Raw genomic sequence first — 21067 nt, 5'->3', positions numbered from 1 at the left:
CTTTCTCCTTTACCTCCTAAGGGATCAGGGAAGCAACAATTCATCAGGGGCCTCACTGATGTAGGAGGTTAGGCCAGGATGGCCCTCTGAGATCATTTAGTCAAACCCAATCAATCTCTGAGCTGGAACCAGAAGCCCCATGTTCCGCCTCCCAGTGTCTAGCTCTATTTTCATAGTAGCCACTGAGAACATTCTAAGAACATAATTTTGGAGGCTAACAGCCATGGATATTTTCAGATTTAATTTCAGCAAAGTGTTACCATTTAAGAAAGCCTGCCAGAAAGATAATGCAGATGGAAATGTACTGTGTAAACTGTGAAGTGCTATCCAAAGGTTAGTTATCTGAGGTCCACTGCCAAGGTCAACAAGACCTGGGTGTAGGGCCAGTTCTCAAATCGGAGGAGCAAAACAAAAGTTGGTCATTCAAGGGGCCCCTTCCAAATGGGACACTGGTGTCTTTGCTGGGACCAGAAGGACACAGGGGCTTGTCTCTCACCCCCACACCACAAGCATAACACACTCTTGCTGAGTGTGCTGAGGATGCTTATGTATGTTAAAACAGATGATTTTAACAGATGATGATGGTTTTCTGATCTTTTCCCTTTTTCTTGTGCTTTAGAAGCCATACACTAAGCTCCAGCCACCTGCACCACTGGGCAATGGACTGGCTCTCCAAGATTTCCGACTGTCTGTGTGCGTGAGTGTTTTTCTCCCACATTAGTTTACATTGGTTCCAGCTGCACTAGAATTTAGATGCTGTGCATACCCTGGCTCTCAAAACCACATTCTTTTGCCCTCACACTACTTCTCTGTCATCTAACCACTGAAAAAGCATTGTTTTATTGGCTTGGCTCAAGAAAGGAGACCTCGATGAAGAGTAAACTTCCCATTTTCCAGGCTTTCTTATCCTAGCGCTCTACAGAAGGGCGGCCCAGTGTTTGGTGACCTCCTGCATTAGGTTAACAATCTGGATTTGGGCCCAGGGGGATCATGATCCCATGAAGAATGGGGAGCTGATTGTTAACGTCTAATCGTGGTGAAGCTGAGTGGCAGGGCTTACTTTGTCCTGGCTCCCCAGCCTTCTCCCCAAGCATCTCTTAAGCTGTCGAAGCCAATGGGTTTATGTGGCAGGCATTCATTCCTCACGAGCTCCGATTCAAGCGGCTGTGCACTGATTCAGGCTCAGATGTTTCTACACTTAGGGCTTGTAAAACAGTGAAAGAAAGATACAGATAACTCACAGAAAGCCTTCTGTTATAGACTAGAAAAAAGGATCTACTTGTTTCTCTACTGTAATAGGAGCCTTGAAAAGCCCAAATTAAGTGCAGAAAAAGGGTGAAATAAGAGCACTAAAAGCTTAATACTGCATGGAGTCCTGCAAACTTTTCCCAAGTGATATATATGCACCTAAAATTGTGGGTTAAATTCATTTCACCTGCCTCCCCAAATCAAGGTTGTTTAAAGACCTGCATGTCCCCGGAGCAGCACATGGCTTAAACATGTCTGCTCTCCCACTGGGCATGTGCAAGTAGGTGACTTTTTTGGTGTGTGTGTGTGGGTGACCTTTTGACTTCAGAAGGCTGCAAACTCCACCCTCACAATGTGCCTGTATCCTGGTTACACCTGGCAGAATTTCCATCCTGCACCTTTTCCCAATCACCTTTCCCCAGGCTCCCCACGTCTCACTCCACCCTGATGTTTTATTCCTAAGCCGTCCGGGAGGCAGTTTTCAGGCTTCTTTTCCTGTCTCTTTCTGCTGCAAACCTCGGCATTTCAGCATTTTGACTTGCTGAGCATCAGGCAAAATGGACCTGGTTTGGTAACAGGGTTCAAACTCAGAAGTAAGGTTTTTGCTTCTCTATGGCTGGAAAAAACAAAAGAGCCACGACTTTCCTAAGCTGTCATTTTTGAGGGAACTACTAGTAAAATTTTTACTTAAGGTCAAAATCTGGGGAGAAACTAGGAAAAGAGGTGGTCGTCTTCTATCTGGTTTTCCAAGAATTCATCTAAGTGGCTGAGCCAGATATATCTTGGAACTCAAAGTCCTAGCCTAGTTAGTGATCTCGCAATGAACCCAAAGCCTGAGGAAAGCCAGCTATGCTTTAAAAAAAAATTGAGTTGGCGAGTAGGTAGGTTCGACGGGAGGGATGGGATGGTGTCAGCTCCCCACTGACTGGGAAAACCTCTCTGCTTTCTACTTTCCTTCCACTCTTTTGGATCAAATGTTTAGCCAGAGTTTGAGAGATGAGATTAGGAGAAGCTGAGCACAAGGTGACTCTCAACTCTACAGTCATAAGGCTAGACAGCTAAGAGGGGTAGAGAAGGGGAGGGAGAGAAAGGTGCCAGGTGACTTCCGCTTACTTTAAGATGGGGGCAAGAAAGATGCGGGTTTCAGGCACTTGGTAAACTGAAAGCAAACTTCTTTATTGTACACAGTACAGAATATAACGCAGCTTGGCAGGATGCAAACAGCCCTGCGCAGGGGAAAAGTATTTCAAATCAACTGGCAGGTTAAAGCCTTTCTGCACTGTAGATTTTCCACACTCTGGAAAAGAAGCAAAAACAAAAAACCGAAAAACCCCAAATCATCAGGGAGATGCATGAGTCCAATGGGAATGCAACGGTGAAGCCGCCATCCTGTGTCCCGAGACCGCACGGGCCACGTGGCCAGAGCGGGGGAGGGGAGCTCAGGCTACAGACGATTCTTTTCATACTTGCTAAGACAGCATAAATCCATCAAAAAAAAAAAAAAAAACCAACAAAACCCAAACCCAGATAAGAAAGGAAAAAAAAAAAAATCCTATACAGCATTTACAACAAATTAACCTCTAGCCAGCTTGGGGTAAAATATGCATCTATGTATAGACTATGTGTAGGTTAGAAAGCTATAAATACCATTTGGAAAGAGTCCTTTGATTAGAATACAATGCTAATTAAGGCCCAAGCTACAGGTGCAATACCTTTGTGGGCTAATTAGCTTCCAAGAGGGAAACCTTGTATTTCCACAGCTATGAAATACACCCATTATCTGTGACCCTCTTCACAAATGTGCTCCGGGTCACCTGGGGGACTGTTTGAGACTACAGAGCGTTGCATCAATAGAAATACAGAGCCCTGTCCTTTGTGTATGAAGAGTAGCATAATCATCGTTTCTGTGCTGTGTCAAGGGAAGCACAGAACTCTCAACAGCAGGCAGCAAGGTGCTACCACTTTCTAATGCCTTTTCCTCTTTGAGCTTTCATGTAGGTTTAGCTGGGTTGTTTAAAACATTTCCAGTAAAATTCAGCGATCAGAGAACTCTTTTGTAAAGTGGCAGGAAACTAAGGCGCTAGTACAGTTTTACCTGTTGGTGTCGCGCATACGTCTCAAACCCTATTGAATCATATGCAGGGTTTAAAGTCCAAGGATTTAAAGAAAAAGGAAAAACAAAACTGGATGAAATGGAAATTGTCATCAGTCATGCCCAGGGAAGACTCCCTAGGGTTTCCATCAGGTGACCAGGTTTCAAATGGACATGACATGTATTATGTACATATGCTTTCCAGAGAGGGCATGGGAGGGAACACTGGGGACTATACACATAGAATCTAAACGGTGTGTCCAGGCTGCCCTGCACACCTCAAAAATGTACAACTCAGGTGCAAATGTTCCGTCAGGCTGTCTGGTGCAGAAAGCACAAAGCAGGCAATAAAGAGGGCTTGTACTCAGCCAAGGGGACGCCCCCAGCAAAGCCCCTTTCAAGCTGCAGCGTCTTCAGAAGTCGGCACTGCCCTGTTTAAAGGGCACAGTGCACAGTTACCAAAAGGTTTGTTTTTTTTTTTTGCTTTAAATACCAAAACTACAAAAATCAGTTTATAAACTGGTTTTCCAAAACAAAACAATCCCCCGAATCAAAGCAAAACAAAATACTGTCAAAAGTGTTAATCACTTTCTCCTAAAATTAAAGCCATCCACACACAGCCATGTGACTGGGAAGAGAGAGGGGGCTTGCTCTACTTGGTGACCACATGGCCAGAAGGTTCCCAAGAGTAGCAATGGTTTATTTGAGAACCGTGGAGTGGGTAACAGCTATTCATCCTTTTCCCCTTCTTTCTAGACCAAGGGGAAACATTTCAGTGAGCTGCAAGAGCTGTCCAAGTTTTAAGGTAATACTTGGCAACCCTTCATGGTTTGAGCCTCCCCAACTTAGCTTACCTCCTGTTCTATGGGTTTTGTGACTCACTTTTTCAATAAATTGTGCAAATCAGAGCCCTTCTATGTAAAGGCATTTAGTAGTCCTTGATCAATGCAGATTGTCACATACTCTGTCCTGGTTTGCGGGTACCAACCTGAACAAGGTATTGCTTTGCATATATATTGTCCATGGGAAGGAGGCCCCATTTCAATCGCTTCCCAGAAACCTTGTCAGGATCAAGAGCTGAGGCACCAGCCTTTGGGTGGTTTTCTGCCCCTCCCTGTTCCCACTCCCCCACCAAAGTTCTGTCCTTAAGGGTGCCAATCCGGAGACAGATTGGATTCTCTATCTCCAGAGACAGATAATACTCAAAGGGCAAGCTCTAGGAACAGCCAGAAACACAAACAAAACCACTGTTCTCATTTGCCTGAATAGGAACTGCTAGCTCTAGGGTTTGGCCGCTCAGCTGCTCAGAAACTTAGTAAGCAAAGCCTTCGGCATAGGGGAGGCTGCTGCAGCGGTCCACATCCAGGAGGTAAGCAGGGTTGTCCTCAAAGTGGGTCAGTGGTAGGGTGTCCTCCTCGCTGAGGTGGCACTCAGACTCTGCTTTCAGGAACGGACGCTGGTTGTCGGGGAAGGCCATGGAGAAAAGGGCATCGGGGTCGCAGACAAACTTGTAGACGTATCGTTCCCCGGCCACCTAGAGAGAAAATGCACCTGATGAGGCCCAGTTGAAACAGGGCATGGGGTGTGGGCGCCAAGGGAAGGATGAGATATCTGTTAAGTCACCAAGCTGTTGGGCAGCCTGGGACCAAGAGGCTCAATGGTAGTTGATTATCCAAATCCTTCAATGTATTTTGATAAGCCATGGGGACCTGTTACCTGCTAAGTGTTTTGACACCACAGCTTAGCAGCTGAAAAGAGTATGTGAATATCAAACTCAGGTTCTTCTTAAAAGAACATCCTTACTCTTAAAATCAGTCTAGAAACGACGGTTATGCTGAGGTTGGTGTTATGAGATGTAAGGATCGAAAGATGCAGGAGTCAGCCCACGTGTTCAGTTTCCTCAAGTTTACAGTCTTCACAGGACAGCTTTGTTGTCCCACAGGGCTAGGAATTCAGAAGCTATGTGGGAATGTATAAGCTTGTTCCGAAACCAAATAGAACTGCTTTTTGGCTTACCTGCAGTTAAAAATGACTAATGCCATGGTTTTGCTACAAAGGAGGAGGAAGGAACTGCAAACCACCTTTATATGAATTTTATGCATTATAACATTACTTGAACCAGCTAGTCTTGATTAAGGATGGCAGGTGTATACAATCACTCATTCCTATTTGGGTTTTTTAAAAGCCAGTTTACTGTTAAATCTCTGGTTCCCCAGCCAGAGTCAGTTCACATGTGGAAGAGCTAGGCAGGAGGATACGGTGATGATAATACTAGCTCCGAAAGTCGAGTTTCGGCCAGCTTCCGGCCCTGGCTTGGTCACTAACAAGTCTCAATCTCTATGAATCTGTTTTCCCTTTCAAAACCTGAGGGTATGGAACTAATGCTTTTCTGAGTCCCTCCGCAGATCAGTATTCTACCACTCCTCTTTCATTTAGTTCTCATTTACTCATAGGTCACATGATAAAGCAATGATCTCTTACACTGGATAGCAAGTTACTATTTTTAGGACATTTTCACATATATATTACCCCTTTGAGATTAGATCAAGAATTATTAGCTACACTTTCATTGGAAACAGGCTTTGGAAGGTTGACTTTCCTTAAAGCATAAATAAATGGGAGTGTTGGGATCTGAGCCCACCCAAGTCTCATTCCCATGCCTTCCTCTGTACTATTTTATGCTTAATTCTCAGAGTTCTCTTCTTAGAAAACCTAGGGACAAGTTCATAGGCGCAATTCATTGCCGTTAGTTCAAGTTAACTGTCTTGGTTACATTCCCTTGGATTGGATCTGTAGTTGGGAATCACAAAGCCAGTGGTTTCTTTTCTAATGGCCCTCCTTCCTAAGTTTAGAATTCTACCTGATAGTGTTAACACTGAATGGGGAGTGTGTGTGAAGCTTGCAGTGGGGAAAGGGGTAGTGACTACTAATGGGTTCAGGGTTTCTTTTTAGGGTGATAAATTGTTCTAATGGGCTTCCCTGGTGGCTTAGTGGTCAGGAATCTGCCTGCCAGTGCAGGAGACATGGGTTCAATCCCTGATCTGGGAAGATCCCCTGAAGAAGGAAATGGCAACCCACTCCAGTATTCTTGTATGGAAAACCATATGGACAGAGGAGCGTGGTGGGCTACAGTCCATGGGGTTGCAGAGTTAGACATGACTTAGCAACTGAACAACAACAAAATGTTCTAAAACTGATTGTGAGTGACAGTTGTACTACTCTGCATACGTATTAAAACCCCACTGAATTGTACCTTTAAAAAAAGGGGGGGAGGGAATAGGTAGGGTGGGGTGGTAACCCATTTTAGAGTATCTATTAACTATGCCAAGCACTGAAGTCGAACCCTCAGTTTTGCCCCAAAGGAGCTGACATTCCCGTGGCAGATACTGACAAGCCAGGGAGTGGTTTGCAATACAGAGAGCAGGAAAGCGATGGAGATGAACACAGGTGCTCTCAGAAGCAGATGGGACCATGTAGCTCGGCTTGAGAACTTCAGGTTCTTGGAGTAAAGAGGTGACTGAGAAAACAAGCAGGGGCTGGCCAGGCCGGGTAAGGAAGGTGTTAGGAATGTTCTTAAGTAGAATGGTAGTTTAATAGGTGTTTTTTCATTTTATAATATGTTTGATAACTTACATGACTGATAGTGTTTATTTACCAAACAATACATATTAAGAGAAAGATGGCTGTGGTAGTGGAAGCAGACAAGTGCAAGTGAGGAAATGAGGGTTAGATGGTGCCTTAGAGCCTATATGAAGCATTAAAGTCTGAGTTTTATCCAGAAGACCATCCATGAAGTTTTAATAATTCAAGGAGATGAGAGGAATATGGGGTCACATTACCACCTGCCTATAAGAAGATAAGCCTGGTTTTAGCACAAGTTCTCAGCAACAATGACCATATAATTCTGAGTGGATCTACCATGTAAAGACTGCCTAAATGTATAAATGCTAAAATCTGGGTAACAGCACAGTATAAAATCTGGTTAAGAAAAACCAAAGATTTGCCATCTTCATCTTTTGCTTATACATGGCTTTTAAGATTTTGGTCTTTCACCACCTATCACAACAAGGATTTTGTTCTGGCTTCCTCAAAATATGCTTCATCCTTTATTCTGCAACTTGGTATCAGGTGATTCTGCTGCCATTTTGCAAATCTTGGGTTTTTAACTTGTAGTTTCTAGTTTTTGAAAAAGATTTTCTTACTCCTAACACTTAAAGAGTATTAAACCAACATATTTGGAGGTCTTGGTGTCTTAACAACTAAAGACTTCAACTAAGCCCTTGTGGGAGCAGAGACCTTTAAGTCGATTCTCTCCCTGGCTCCTTTATGGATGTAATAGTTGGCCTAAGTATCTGGACAATTAAAAAATTTTTTTCTTTGGCTGCACTGGGTCTCTTGCTGTATGCAGGTTTTTTCTAGTTGCAGCAGGGTGGGGGGCAGGGGCTACTCATTGTGGTGGCTTCTCATTCCTGCAAAGCATGGGCTCTATAGATGGAAGGGCTTAGCTGCTCCACAGCATGTGGAATCTTCCTGAATCAGGGATCGAGCCCTTGTCCCCTGCATTGGCAGGTGGATTCTTAACCACTGGACCACCAGGGAAGTCCTATCTGGACATTTCCGCGAGTAGAGACAGTTTAAATAAAGCAGAGGAGGCTAATTTTCCTACAGAGTCTTCCACAACCTCGTTTTCAGATACCCAAGAGTATTAAAGGTGCTCTTTGTATCTCATTTTAACTCATTTTTCCCAGATTTTTCCTACCACAGAATCATGAAGCTAACATTTCCTCGAAGTCATTAGTCTTATTATAGAAGCCCTGGACATTTTCTCTGAGAGTGCTCTTAATTGTCTCATAATTGTTCACCTTCTGCATGATGCCCTTTTCATAGTAATAGCGTAGAGATCGGCTGAGCTTGTCATAGTTCATGGCTGGCCGGTTCTTCTGAATGCCCCAACGTCGAGCGACCTGAAGAGACAGGAAAGCAATGGAACTCATTCCCTGGGTCTAGTGGGTTTCCTTCCAATCCCAGGGGAGTGGTCTAGAACCCAACTGCTCTGGTCAGTGATCCATTTCTCTGTCCTGAATGGAAAAGCACTTAATTCCCTTAAGACCAACATTCAACAAAGGTGATGATTCGGTCATGGATGCTAAGAGGTGAGACCTGGAGGTGGAAGAATCCTAGCATTTTAAGATTGCAGAGGGCTTGGCTAGCATCCCAGAGGAAGCAGGCTCTCTACTGTTTCTCCACATATGAATTATTGACCAATACCCATAGACCATTAACATGTTGCCATTAAGTGCTATGGTTTCTGTAGCAGTCAATAAGGAATAATTAGAATGGTCATTCCTGAAACATTAGAAACACACTAGTGAGTTGCTAATGGGCCAGCAGAGCAAAAGTTCAATTCTAATAAGATTGGAGAGGGGCTGGGAGATGTTTACGTATTGCAGTTCATGGAGAAAAAGGGAATCAGATCATTTCAGCCTGCTGCCATCCAATCCCCTGCTCCCAGTGGACTTGCAGAATGGACATTAAAACATGTAGCACCATTATCCATTTAATGAAAAATTAACATGGTTTCCCAAACAGTTGTGAAGTGCATTATATCTAACCCGATCCACCTGAGGTGCAGTGATGGGGGGATGTAATTGGAACTCTGGGCAAAGAAGCCTTAAAGCAAGAAAACTTACTAGTGGAGTTCAGCAAGACAGTCAAGCAATTCTGCTCAAGTATCTCAACATCCCAAACCCTACATATAAGGATGACTGTCCAGGTAGAATAACCTTGGAAATATGAGGCCTTTAAATGCATGCAAACCAGCGATCATATTTGGAACATTCTGGGTCAGTTTTGGAAATTTAACCAAAATAACTACATTCCTTAAAAAAAAAAAAAGTAAACATGGAATAAGTAGGGAGACTGCAAATGGAAAAGTGGATCATAAAGCCACATTTCACTTAAAGTATTATTCAAAAGTATCTGGGGTAGACTGAAAGCAACATCTCAACTTAGGATTCAAGATGATCTTTAATAAATATCAGAAATGATCTGATAAGGAAGAAATGCATCTGTCCTAATTATATTACAAAAATTCAACAGTCACGATCCCACTTTCCCTTGTAAGAAACTACGTGAAAGTTAAATTTCCATTCATTTGCTTTGTGCCCCACGGTACACGATACCCTGGTTCTCTGCCTTTCTCCATATTGCACCCTTTCAACTCTTTGAAATGACCAAAAAGGCAAAATTAAGCAAAAACACATACCCTGTTTAGAGAAAAGCAGTTTAAACCAATAGAAATAGTGGTAAGAAAGAAAACCAGGTAAATCAATACATGTCCTTTTTATTTTCCTCAAAAGAAATAACACCATGAAGGTATTATTGAACTGCTGTTGGCCATAAGTGATGCAGGAACCCTTAAGAGGCCCAGCCTCATCATTTGACTGTATTGCAGTGGTGGAAAACTGCTGTTGCTAAGTCACTTCAGTCGTGTCCGACTCTGTGCGACCCCATGGACAGCAGCCCACCAGGCTCCTCTGTCCACGGGATTCCCTAGGCAAGAACACTGGAGTGGGTTGCCATTTCCTTCTCCCGAGGTGGAAAACAATTCTTGACTATTTAACTTCAGCTGTGACCTTTCTTTGATGTCACTTGCATATGCAGTAGCTTACTGGAGAGAGGTTTTATATATCCGTAGACTTCAAAGCAGCTCTGGTAGCCATAGTTACTGACTCATCCTCTTGGGCCAGGGCCCTGTGATTCAGTAGCCCTCACCGGGGCTGCTCCTAATGCAGTAATCATGATGCGGCGCAACTGCAGAGCAGCTGGGAATAACGGCTGCCCCATTTTTGGGGGGTGGAGGGAGCAGGCAATAGCTCGCTGCCAGCTCCTTCTTTCCTTCATCTTTCACATTTGTTACTTTGACAGCATCTTGAGGATGGAGGCCGCAGGAGTTAAAAACAAAACAAAAATCAAAACTCACATCTTTCTTCCTCTCTTTGTAAGAGCGCAGCCACAGCAGCACAGGGAGCGGCTCTTTCTAAGCAGCACGTCCTTTTAAACCTCCCCATGGCATCAGTTATCTGCCACATGTTCAACAAACAACCCTACCCCCCAAAATATTCATTAATGCAGATTCACAGTTAAAATGGCTCCAGATTAAAGCCGAGTCAGTCGTAATTGAGAGGGTGCTAAGCTGGATGACTATCAAAAGACATTTGATTAGGGGGCCTGCCAAAACGCAGTTCTAAAACCACAATTTCCATGCACAGTGTAATGGATATTATGGATAATTACCCAGAGTGCACTACTCAGCCACACAGCTGCCTACAATTACGTCCCAAACAGCTTCCTCCTCCGCTTCACCCTTCAAGCTCCCTCCATGACAACTTCTTACAGCTTTTTTCGAGGAGTTGGTATCTTCCTGACACTACCAAAGGAGGGCCCGCCAAGTTATACAAAGATTAGAGAGTGGGGGAAAAAATGCTGCATGTCCTGGGGCCAAAGCTCACACTGGAACAGAGCTGATCCTGGGGTTAAGGGAATGGAACATTCAGAGTTCATGGAATGCTCGGGGATTTCAAGCTGCGGTGGCAAGAAGTACTTTCTGAAGAAACAGAGCTGTTTAATCAGCTGACAGAGGTGCAAGGCCACAGGAGACTCCCCTGTGACTGGGCAGCTTGGCATTTATGTGAGCATTCTGGATTAGCATTAATTTCTTTAAGAAAGCTGGGGCCCTTTGCCATCTGTTCATCATTTTCTTTACCATTGGTCGGAGAGCAACAGATTCAATAACGGCTTTACAAAGGGTCATAACCAGGTTTACCTGCAGCTGTACAGCCTCTGCTGAGGCCCAAGGCAGTGGCAATAAAGTCGTTAAGAGCTCCTTTTTGTGAAATGAGATAAATCAAAAAGGGCTGCTCACATGACAGACTTGACTTTCAAAAAGCCTCAGTGAGTCTGGGCGACATGCTTTCCTCAAGTCTCATACAAACCAGGCCACATTATGAGGAAAAGAATGTGGGGTGGATGCCTTTCAGTGTGGCCGGAAACACGGCTCCATTTCTACACGACTTAGCCAAAAGACACCCTCAGGAGAACACAGCAGTACCAAACTTTGGCTCTGAGGACAGAACAAGTCTTAACAGAAATTGTGTATGTATATACACATGTATATCTTCTCTAACGGCCTTTAATGAAACCTGCCTTCCTCTACCAGTCAGGATTCTCCATAAGCCTCCAATTCACACATTCTCCTTTGCTCATCTTAACTTTCAGGCCATTTTCTTCCTCCAAATTTCCTGCTATCAGCCCCCATGCCCACCTGTCCCCTTGGGTGTACTAAAGTGAGCCCTGGAACTGATTGAACAACATCTACAACTGCAGTTCTTGTTCAGAAGCCTTCGAGAGCATTGTTCTCATTCCAGTCACACCAACCCAAAGATATCTTTTTGTTCTTCTGGCTTAATGTGTAACGCTCAAGTCTATGCTACCGAAAGAAGCATATGTCAGACTTTCAGGGAAGTTATTTCTTTTCCATTTCTAATCTCTAGATTCTAAATCAAACAAAAATCAACCTCTTTGAAATAATGGCAAGCCCAGAGCCTGATTTAATTTGCTTTGTGATATTTAGGAAAGGGGAGATTCTATGATGTATCCTCTCCTTTGAAGAAATGGCATTGGTTCTGTCCACTGGCCTTTCTGTCAATCTGGGCAAAAAGATGGTAACAATGTTTTTCTCTATTAACAAAATAAGGGAGGTTTTTTCTATTAGCAAAATAAGGAAGGTTTGTTATCTCATTGTGATACTTTAAAAAAGGGACAGTAAGAACTTGATGACATTAACTTTTGTGTTTTTGCTGTGCTGGGTCTTCATTGCTGCGCCAGTTTTTCTCTAGCTGAGGTGAGCAGGGGCTACTCTAGTTACAGTGCTTGGGCTTCTCACTGCGGGGGCTTCTCTTTTGCAGAGCACAGGCTCTAGAGTTTTTGGGCTTCAGTAGTTTCGGCCTGTGGGCTCAGTAGTTATGGCTGACTCTCAAGCACAGGCTCAGTACTTGTGATGCAGAGCTTAGTTGCTCTGTGGCATGTAGGGATTTCCCAGACCAGGTATTGAACCTGTGTCTCCTGCATTGGCAGGTGGATTCTTTACCACTGAGCCACCAGGGAAGCTCCTGTGATATTACAATAAAAAAATAAAAATAAAAAAAAAACCCCACTAGGTTTCTGAGATCAAGATTGATTCATCTCTGATAATGTTATTTCTCTAGAATTATTTTTTTTCATTTATTAGTTGGAGGCTAATTACTTTACAATATTGTAGTGGTTTTTGCCATACATTGACATGAATCAGCCATGGATTTACATGTGTTCCCCATCCTGAACCCCATTCCCACCTCCCTCCCCATCCCACATTTTAAATATACCATAGGACAGTTGCAACCTGTATTACCAAAAATGTCTTACAATCTGTTCACATAATCTCTGACACAGGCTATGACATAGGAGGGCTTACATCAAAAAAAGAGTTGGTATCACTGAAAGAACACTTGAAAGACTTTCCAAGAGAAAAAGCAGACCCTATTAGAATGTAAGTCTTCATGGCCTCCCTCCCCAGAGTTTGCAGAAGGGTTACTAATACTTTTTACATATTTTGCAGTGGAGAACTTTGCCTGTCCCATTAATAGAAAAAAGCACTGCCAAGCCCATTGGCCAGGCCAGAATCTGAATGAGAAGAGCACATCTGACACAGTAAAAAAGCTAGATGAAGAACTAAATAGGAACAAACATCAACAAACCAAAAATCAGCACCCAGTGCTTACCTCTTCAGGTTCTATCAGCTTGAATTCCATGCCTCGGCCTGTCCAGGCAATGAAGTGGGCGTTGGCTGGGTCGTCAAGAAGGGTAACCAGGAACTGCCAGAGCTGAAGGGAACCTCGCCTCTGGTAAGGGGGCCCCTCCCGATACATGGTGGGCTCCTGTTTCACTTTGCCTGTTCAGGATAAAGATACATATGCGGTTCTTTAGTCTCAAGTTTCTCACCTGATTTGGGCAAATGTTGTCAACCTGGCATCAAGATGACTGACGAAGATGCTCTGACACGGCAAGAATTCCAGCTTTGCACCAAACCAGATGGGGCTACTTACCTTCCAGTCTCTCGGGAACAACACAAGTGTCATCAAAGTACAACCGGGGATCCTTCTCATATGAAAAACCTGAAGGAGAATTTAGAAAGAACAGGTTGCTTAACATGGATCACTTCTATGAAAACTCTGAAGGACTAAAACAGAATTTTCTACCATTTCAGGTCCTCAGTCCAATGAACTACTGTATCTATGCCAGATTGAATTTGGGCGAGAACTTCACAAGAACCTAGGTGTTCGTGTTCTGATGCAATTGCCTGCTCTGCAGTCAGAACAGCATCGATTCTCGCTATTAGAGCCGAGACTGCAGGGAGGCACTGAATCACCAGAACGTTCCTGCACATCTTACTCCTGAGGTCTGCATGGATCAGTGACTAAGCCTTTATACCTGAAACGACATCTCATCTATTTCAGCTGGCCTCACTGGGGGAGATCTAATTGATCTATACAGGATCTTGCCATTTCCCTTTTAGCAAATATTAATTTCAATCTTTTGTACAGCTTGTCCATGCTGCCCACACACTTCATTTAATTATGAAAGAGCTTGGAAGGTAGAAAATGATGCCAAATGAGTAAAGACTGTGACAAACAATAATTTGAAAGGTAAGTTGGAGGTATCATCACCTCCAGATACTGTGGAAGGGATATGAAATGATATTCCAGCAATAACACTTATTGCACTGTTAAGAAAACAGGGGAACTGACTGGCCCAACAACATGTGTAAGTGGAAATGAAAGGAAAGCAGGGCAAAAAGTGGAAGGTGTCCAGGAGAAGGAAGGATGCTGGCTTGGCATTCTAAACCCACTAACCTGGGACTTTCCTAATGGTCCTGTGATTAGGACTCCAGGCTCCCAATGCAGGGGGCACCGGTTCAAGCTCATTGGGGAACTATGCCACATAATAGGGCCAAAAAAGTAAACCCACTAACCCCTAATACAGGTTCAGTGCTGACTACCAGGTCAGCAGGCACCCTGATGAGGCCAGTGGCTCAAAGCAAAGCCACCTGATAGACAGGCATGGTGGGACCACACCCTTGCTTGGGGTCCAGCTTATTTCAGGGGTGAGCATCCCTGTGTACTCCGTTCTAACCACATGCTTCTCAAGAGGAAGCACCAGGAGCTCCTGTTTGCATAGCAGTGCTCCCCGTTCTCAGTTCTCTGGTCAACTCGTCTGGCATGTGGACCAGGCTTATGAGTGTCAAGTATGCGGTCCAGGCAGGCAGGGGAGGCCATTTGCAGTGAAGAATGATCACTAGATTTTTAAGAAGGATTTTCTATGACTTAAACTCCCTGGGTAAAGGCTCCAAGAAATAATCTGTTCATCACAATCGGCTTGGATCAAGTTCTTCTTGGCAGGATCAGCACAATTTTAAAGACGCCTGGGGTTGGGAAAACACTGCCCAACTTGGAAACAGATTGTTTTCAGGTTTCATATTATTCATTTTTGTTTCCTCAGCCCCAAGCATTTTTTTCTCTGCTTAACTACAAAGAAGTATATTTTTTATGTCATCCAATAGATATTTATGCTGGGCACATGTTTGTGCTAGAGAAGAGGGTAGACAGAGTAATACAGACTCAGTGCTTGCTCTAATGGAGCTTGCATTCCAACTGGTGGAGACAGATGACAAAGTAGGCAAAACAAAACAAAACAAAAAACATGGTGTAATGTGAAGAGCATGGGCCCTGAAGCCAGACTGATTGGACCTAGGTTAACTATGTGGCCTGGAACAAATTAATCTCTCAGTGCGCCATTTTTCCTCATCTAAGGATTGCGGAAGATAATTCCTACCTTACAGGCTTGTTAGTGAGAATTTAATGAGTTGATACATATTCTGTTCATTGACTGATTTATCCTTACAACAGAGAGCTTAAGAATAGCTCCCAGTACATAGGTGTGCAATGTAGGATAGTTAAAAGAAATCAAGACAGTAAGGACTTGTACATTGTGATAAATCTCTCCAGTTAATCTATTAATAGCACATACCTTATTCCATCAAGGAATTCTAAGTTTCTAAAGGGTAAGGACCATATTCTGAATATCTTAGCATCCTTATAGCACCTAGTATGTAAGTGCTCAATAACTATTGGAATAAATATGAAGGAATCTACAGTTTTCCATTAAAAGATTTAAGAATACAATGCTAACTTCTCAGGGACTTCTATAATTTTCCAGTTTGGTACTAGGAAACTGACTTACAACAAACTGTCATAATTTATATTAAGAATTGCATAATCCATCATGCTTCATATTTTCTGCCTTGGCTGCTGGGAAGCTTTGTATTTCCTGACTTTCTACATGAATTTTGCTACTCTGATGTTTTAATATCCTTAATATAAAGCCAAAAGTAAACTACCAAGTTTACACACCTGCCAAAATTGCTATATTTAGAGCTTTTCTTTGAGCATAATACACTCACAGTATATAGGGGGAAAATGTAAACCTAGATTAAACTCTAGGTTTGGTTTTCAAACTAATCAGATGAAGTCCTGCCCATGAGTATCGTTCTGGTGTATTTTGTGGTTTCTAGTCATTGCCACATGTGCTTCTCTAAAACATCTGGAAGATGCTGTTGGTTTAAGTGAATTTGTCAGTTGAATTTGCACAGCAGTTGCATCAGTTGTGGTCACAACCATCTAATCACTCAAAGGTAGCAGGAAGGAAGAACCTGTTTGAGGGGCAAAGTGGAAATGAAAGATTCAAAATAGTATGTAAAGATTCCAGGTGAATGCTAAGGCAGGATGGCTATCTTAGTAATCACAGATGCCAATCAGAAACACTTGTCTCACTAACTTTCACGGGCATCTGTGGTCAAGCCTGTATAAGGAGAGAAAAACTGTGTCAGGGTAATTTAGAGCAATTAAGAATGCAGATATCTTTGAAACTAACTTCTTCGATGTGTGTGGGGTCAGGGAAGAAGTGGGGGAAAACAGAAGCTTGCCAGATATTCTGTGTGTAGTAAGCAGCCCCAATGCCTTACTAAAAGTATTTCCTTTAAGAGCATGCGCCTCTTTAAATGTTGTAATTATGCATTACAAGAGGAAAGTGTTTTCCTCTTTCCTAGTTTGCCTGTTGCAGACACAACTGCTGCAGAAACATTTGGGAACCTGGAAGAGAGCCCTACACATGTGTGCCCACCACAGAGGTCCAGTAGACAGCCCTTCCTTCCCAGGGCTGGACACTCACTCAGAACATCCCTGGGTGCCTGTGGCAGTCACACTTGGTCTCCCTTCCGACCAAGTCATTGGGAGGCAGCCACCTATAGAAATCACTCTTGTGAACCAGTCACTCATGATAACCAGCCAATGCTTCCCAGTGCTGATTTATCAGCTCTTTCAAACTATCTCTAAAACTCTAGAACAGTGGTTGTCATCCTTGGACACAACAGAATTGCCCAGGGAGCTTTACAAACTACTAATGCCCGACCCCATCCTAGAATTTCTGCTTGAGTTGCTCTGGGTGAAGCCTGGACACCAGAAGTTTTAACAGCTCCTCAGGTGATTCTAGGGATTCCCAGATAGCACAGTGGTAAAGTACCTGTCTGTCAAAGCAGAGATGCAAGAGACGCGGGTTTGATCCTGGCTGGGGAAGATCCCCTGGAGGAGGAAATAGGAACCCACTCCAGTATTCTTGCCTGGAGAATTCCTTGGACAGAGGAGTCTGGCGGGCTAGAGTCCACGGGGTTGCAGAGTCGGACGTGACTGACAGACTGAGCATGCATGCATGCAGGTGATTCTAACGTGTAGTCAAAGCTGAGCCTTACAACTCTGGCAGTTCCCTAATGTGAAGGTGCATCATGGTTGTCTGGAGGGCCTGTTGGAATACAGAGCTGGGCCCTACCCCTGGAGACTGATTCAGTAGGTCTGGGGTGGGGCCTGAAAATCTGTATGTCTAACAAGTCCCAGGTGAAGCTGATGCTGCAGGTTTGGAGAATCACACTGCTCTAGATGCTTACAGAGATGTCCATGACAGGAAATAAGACATACTTCTGAGGAACTGTTCAAAGAAAGAAATCCTTCCCTGTTTCAATGTTCAAAAGAAGTCCTGAAGGTCATGACGTGGTTCCTAAGTTCCAGTTTAAATAGTGCTATCTACAGCTGTATGACCTCCTTGCATGGAAAAGTAGAAACCAGGCAGTTCACTTTCTTTCTTAAAAAGTTAGGGTCATTACTACCGAAAAGGATGGCAGCCCTCACAGGTCAGGAGTGTGCCTCAAACTCTGTGTGCAAGATGACTGGGGATCACAATCAGTGAGAGCATGTGTTCACAAGCTAAGGAAGGTTTGAACTATGATCTCAAATCTTAGCTTGGAAACTGAGCCACTTTGGGCTTCCTTGAATATTATAATTTCTTAAAGAGCTACTTACCTTCATGGCTACCGGAGAAGTAGCCCCCTCTCATGTAGGACTGGCAGTTAGGCACTTCTGAAAGAGAAACACACTCCTGTCAATGGTCTCTGCAGCTGAAACTGGCAGAGGGAAAGCCCTTAAAACTCCAGCCCCGAGGTCATATCTTTCTGGCCTTGTCTTGGGAAAGGGGTACCACCTCTTTTTTGCGTCGCACCGCCCCCCCACTAAAAAAAAATCTAAAATAAGGGGAAATAAAGAAGAGGAAAGAGTTTCTAAACATGCAAGCTGCAAAATTCCCACTCTTTCCATTAATGATCTCATTTGATAAACTTGGCCTACAAGATGGGAAATCAGTGAAAGTGTGAGTGGGAGTAAAGAGGATCCCCAAAGACAGCTAGAACTTTCTGTTTAACTTTCTAGACAAGAAGCCAAAAAGCAAACAATAGGTGTTTCAAGATGTTACACCTCTCCTTGAGTACACTGGCAGCTGAAGGACACAGGAATTTTCCCAGATGAAAGGATTGCAGCAGAGAAGTGACTCCTATGAAGCAACCAACAGGACAAACTTTTCCATGGCATACCCAGATCCCATACAGCCATGAAAAACCAGATAATTTCTCAGAACGCTATTCAACAATAGAGTCCCGTCCTACGTGTGGACTCTCCTATACTTACATTGGGAGTTCAATGGGTCATTGTATTCAAAAAAGGTCACAAAACTAGAGGCAGGACTAACATGCAGAAATATCCTTTGTCCAGTGACTTTAAGATAACAGGCCTTAAAGGGCATCACCAAGACTGGCTGCCGGCAATCTTCAGGTATGGACTCAGGTATACTCAGCATGACATCTGAATGTCTGCTGTGCTTCCTACCATTTGCATGACTTTTCTGTTCTGTATTAAGTTATGCATAAACATGTTTGCTTTACTAGCTCCTAACTTCTTTGAGGGCAAATTTTAGAAAACTATTCCCCAAAGTCCTGCACACAGAAGGCACTCAGTAACACCCAGACAAATGAATGAGATGATGAAGAAAGGAATCGTATGATGTTATGCTCACCTGAATCAACGCAGTAATCCCGGGGCTCCTGCTTGATTCCCATTTGTGACTGGAACCCATGTGCTGGGGGACCAGGCATGCCTGGGACCCCATGTTCATAGAGTGGGTCATGGTATTCTTGTTTGAATCCCTGAGGGGGTGGGGGAGCCGCAGGAACAATAGGTTCTGACATTTGCCGGTGGTAATTAGGGCGATTATCTCCAGGAACTCCTGACTGAGGAGGGAAGGGGTGGCAGGGTTCAGACAGCTGTCTCTGAAATCTGCAAGAAGAAAGTAGTTACACTGTTTAAATAAGAATAGGATGAATATCTACTATGATTTAAGCATTGAGGATTACAAATTCAAAGTACTCATTAATGCTTATTTCTGGATATTTCATCCTTTTCCCCAAAATTATATCCCACATTTTAAATCTCTTGAGTCAGGGACCGGTCAAAAAAAAAAAATTACTACATCATGCTTTATTTTCCATGCATGTTTACTTCATGCACAGTCTATGTGTATAGTTGAGCCAGATTATGTATCTGAATATATAAAACCAACTATTTGCAAATATCACTAACATTAGGTTATGTTTGTTCATTGATTCATTCGCTCATCTGTAGACAGAATTAATTTTTAAAGACCAAAGAGTATTTAACCAGAAATTAACTAGTTAGAAAACGTAGTTCTAAAAAAAAAAAAGAAAGAAAGCCATATGTAATAGCAATCAAAAACAAAATCCCTAAGAAAAATTACAAAATGTGTAGGCTATACAACAAAACTTAAACCTTTTCTGAGCAACAGATCTAATTAAAGATAAAATGCTTAGGACTTGGAAAGTTTTCACTCACTGAAAGTTTTCAGCACTGATTCTATAAAAGCAATGCCTTCCCAACCAATTCAACAAAATGAGTCTAAATTTTATTTAAATGATTAATTGTGAAATAATGCTCTACTAGATATTGACAAATATCATTAAGCCACAACAATTGGAATACACAAAGAATGAAAGGTATGTCAAAGTATCGACTAAGTCACAAACTTAGAATAAGGCAAGAATATTCCAAAATTTTCTATTTGTCAAGGTTAGCATTTCAAATAAGTTGGGGGAAAGATCCCTGTTTTATACCATATGCCAAAATAAATTTTATGTAAAGATTTCAATGTGAAACCATGATAGTAAACATATACAAAAAAATAACCTTGTGGGTGGGGGGAACCTTTCTATATATCATACCAATAGCAGAAATCAAGATAAACATGGGTATGTATCCTTGCATAAACTTCTGTAAGTCAAACACCAGAAACAAAACCTAAAGAAAAACAAACTGGGGGAATAATTCTGTAATAGTCAGAAAATACCAGAAATAAGACCCCAAATTAAATTGAAAATCTCTAGCAGCTATAGCAATGTTCATATGGTTTGATATAAGGGCCATGCTTTGTATTCTTAGTAGCCTATAGAATGAAAACCTACCCCCAACTTAAGAATGTTGCAAAGCAAGAGGATAAAAGAATACAGATTGCGGTGAGGGAAATTAATAAAAGATGGACATGCCAACAGAAAAAAAAATGGGTAAAGAACACAAATAGGGAAATCACTAAAGAAATGCAAATGGTCATAAACAAAGTTCAACTTCATCAATAAGCAAAATAAGTCTAAAAGTCAACAATGTAAGCCTATAAGGTCTTACTCTCTACTTTTAGTTTGAATCCTATCAATGCTACTGCTGCTAAGTCACTTCAGTCGTGTCCGACTCTGTGCGACCCCATCCCTGGGATTCTCCAGGCAAGAACACTGGAGTGGGTTGCCATTTCTTTCTCCAATGCATAAAAGTGAAAAGTGAAAGTGAAGTCGCTCAGTATGTCCGACTCTTTGCGACCCCATGGACTGCAGCCTACCAGGCTCCTCTGTCCATGGGATTTTCCAGGCAAGAGTACTGGAGTGGGGTGCCATTGCCTTCTCCGAAGAATCCTATCAATAGCTTTAAGCAAATAACTTGATCTGAATCAATTTGTGACATCTACGGGCCAACAGATTTCTAGAACATCAAGATTTTTTTTTTTAATTTTTATTTATTTATTTATTTTTTTGTCATACATTGATATGAATCAGCCATAGATTTACACGTATTCCCCATCCCGATCCCCCCTCCCACCTCCCTCTCCACCCGATCCCTCTGGGTCTTCCCAGTGCAC

At 42.9% G+C, this 21067-nt stretch overlaps 1 protein-coding gene across 2 annotated transcripts in view; it reads right to left on the bottom strand.

Annotated features, from left to right (window-relative positions):
• Positions 1 to 2403: 2403 nt before the first annotated feature.
• Positions 2404 to 21067, bottom strand: part of ETV5 (ETS variant transcription factor 5) — a 57975-nt gene continuing 39311 nt past the window's right edge. For both annotated transcript variants that reach the window (XM_043473484.1, XM_043473485.1), the window contains exons 8-13: positions 18887 to 19146; positions 17845 to 17901; positions 13483 to 13551; positions 13159 to 13328; positions 8203 to 8304; positions 2404 to 4874 (exon numbers count right to left, since the gene is read on the bottom strand). In XM_043473484.1, the coding sequence (XP_043329419.1) occupies positions 4653 to 4874; positions 8203 to 8304; positions 13159 to 13328; positions 13483 to 13551; positions 17845 to 17901; positions 18887 to 19146 (880 nt within the window). In that variant the 3' untranslated portion in view covers positions 2404 to 4652. The remainder of the gene's footprint in view (positions 4875 to 8202; positions 8305 to 13158; positions 13329 to 13482; positions 13552 to 17844; positions 17902 to 18886; positions 19147 to 21067) is intronic.

This window comes from Cervus canadensis, chromosome 7, assembly GCF_019320065.1.
Source record: "Cervus canadensis isolate Bull #8, Minnesota chromosome 7, ASM1932006v1, whole genome shotgun sequence".
In the NCBI taxonomy this organism is placed as follows: Eukaryota; Metazoa; Chordata; class Mammalia; order Artiodactyla; family Cervidae; genus Cervus; species Cervus canadensis.
Note: the sequence above shows the minus strand (reverse complement) of the source record. Positions and strands in the feature narration are given on the sequence as shown.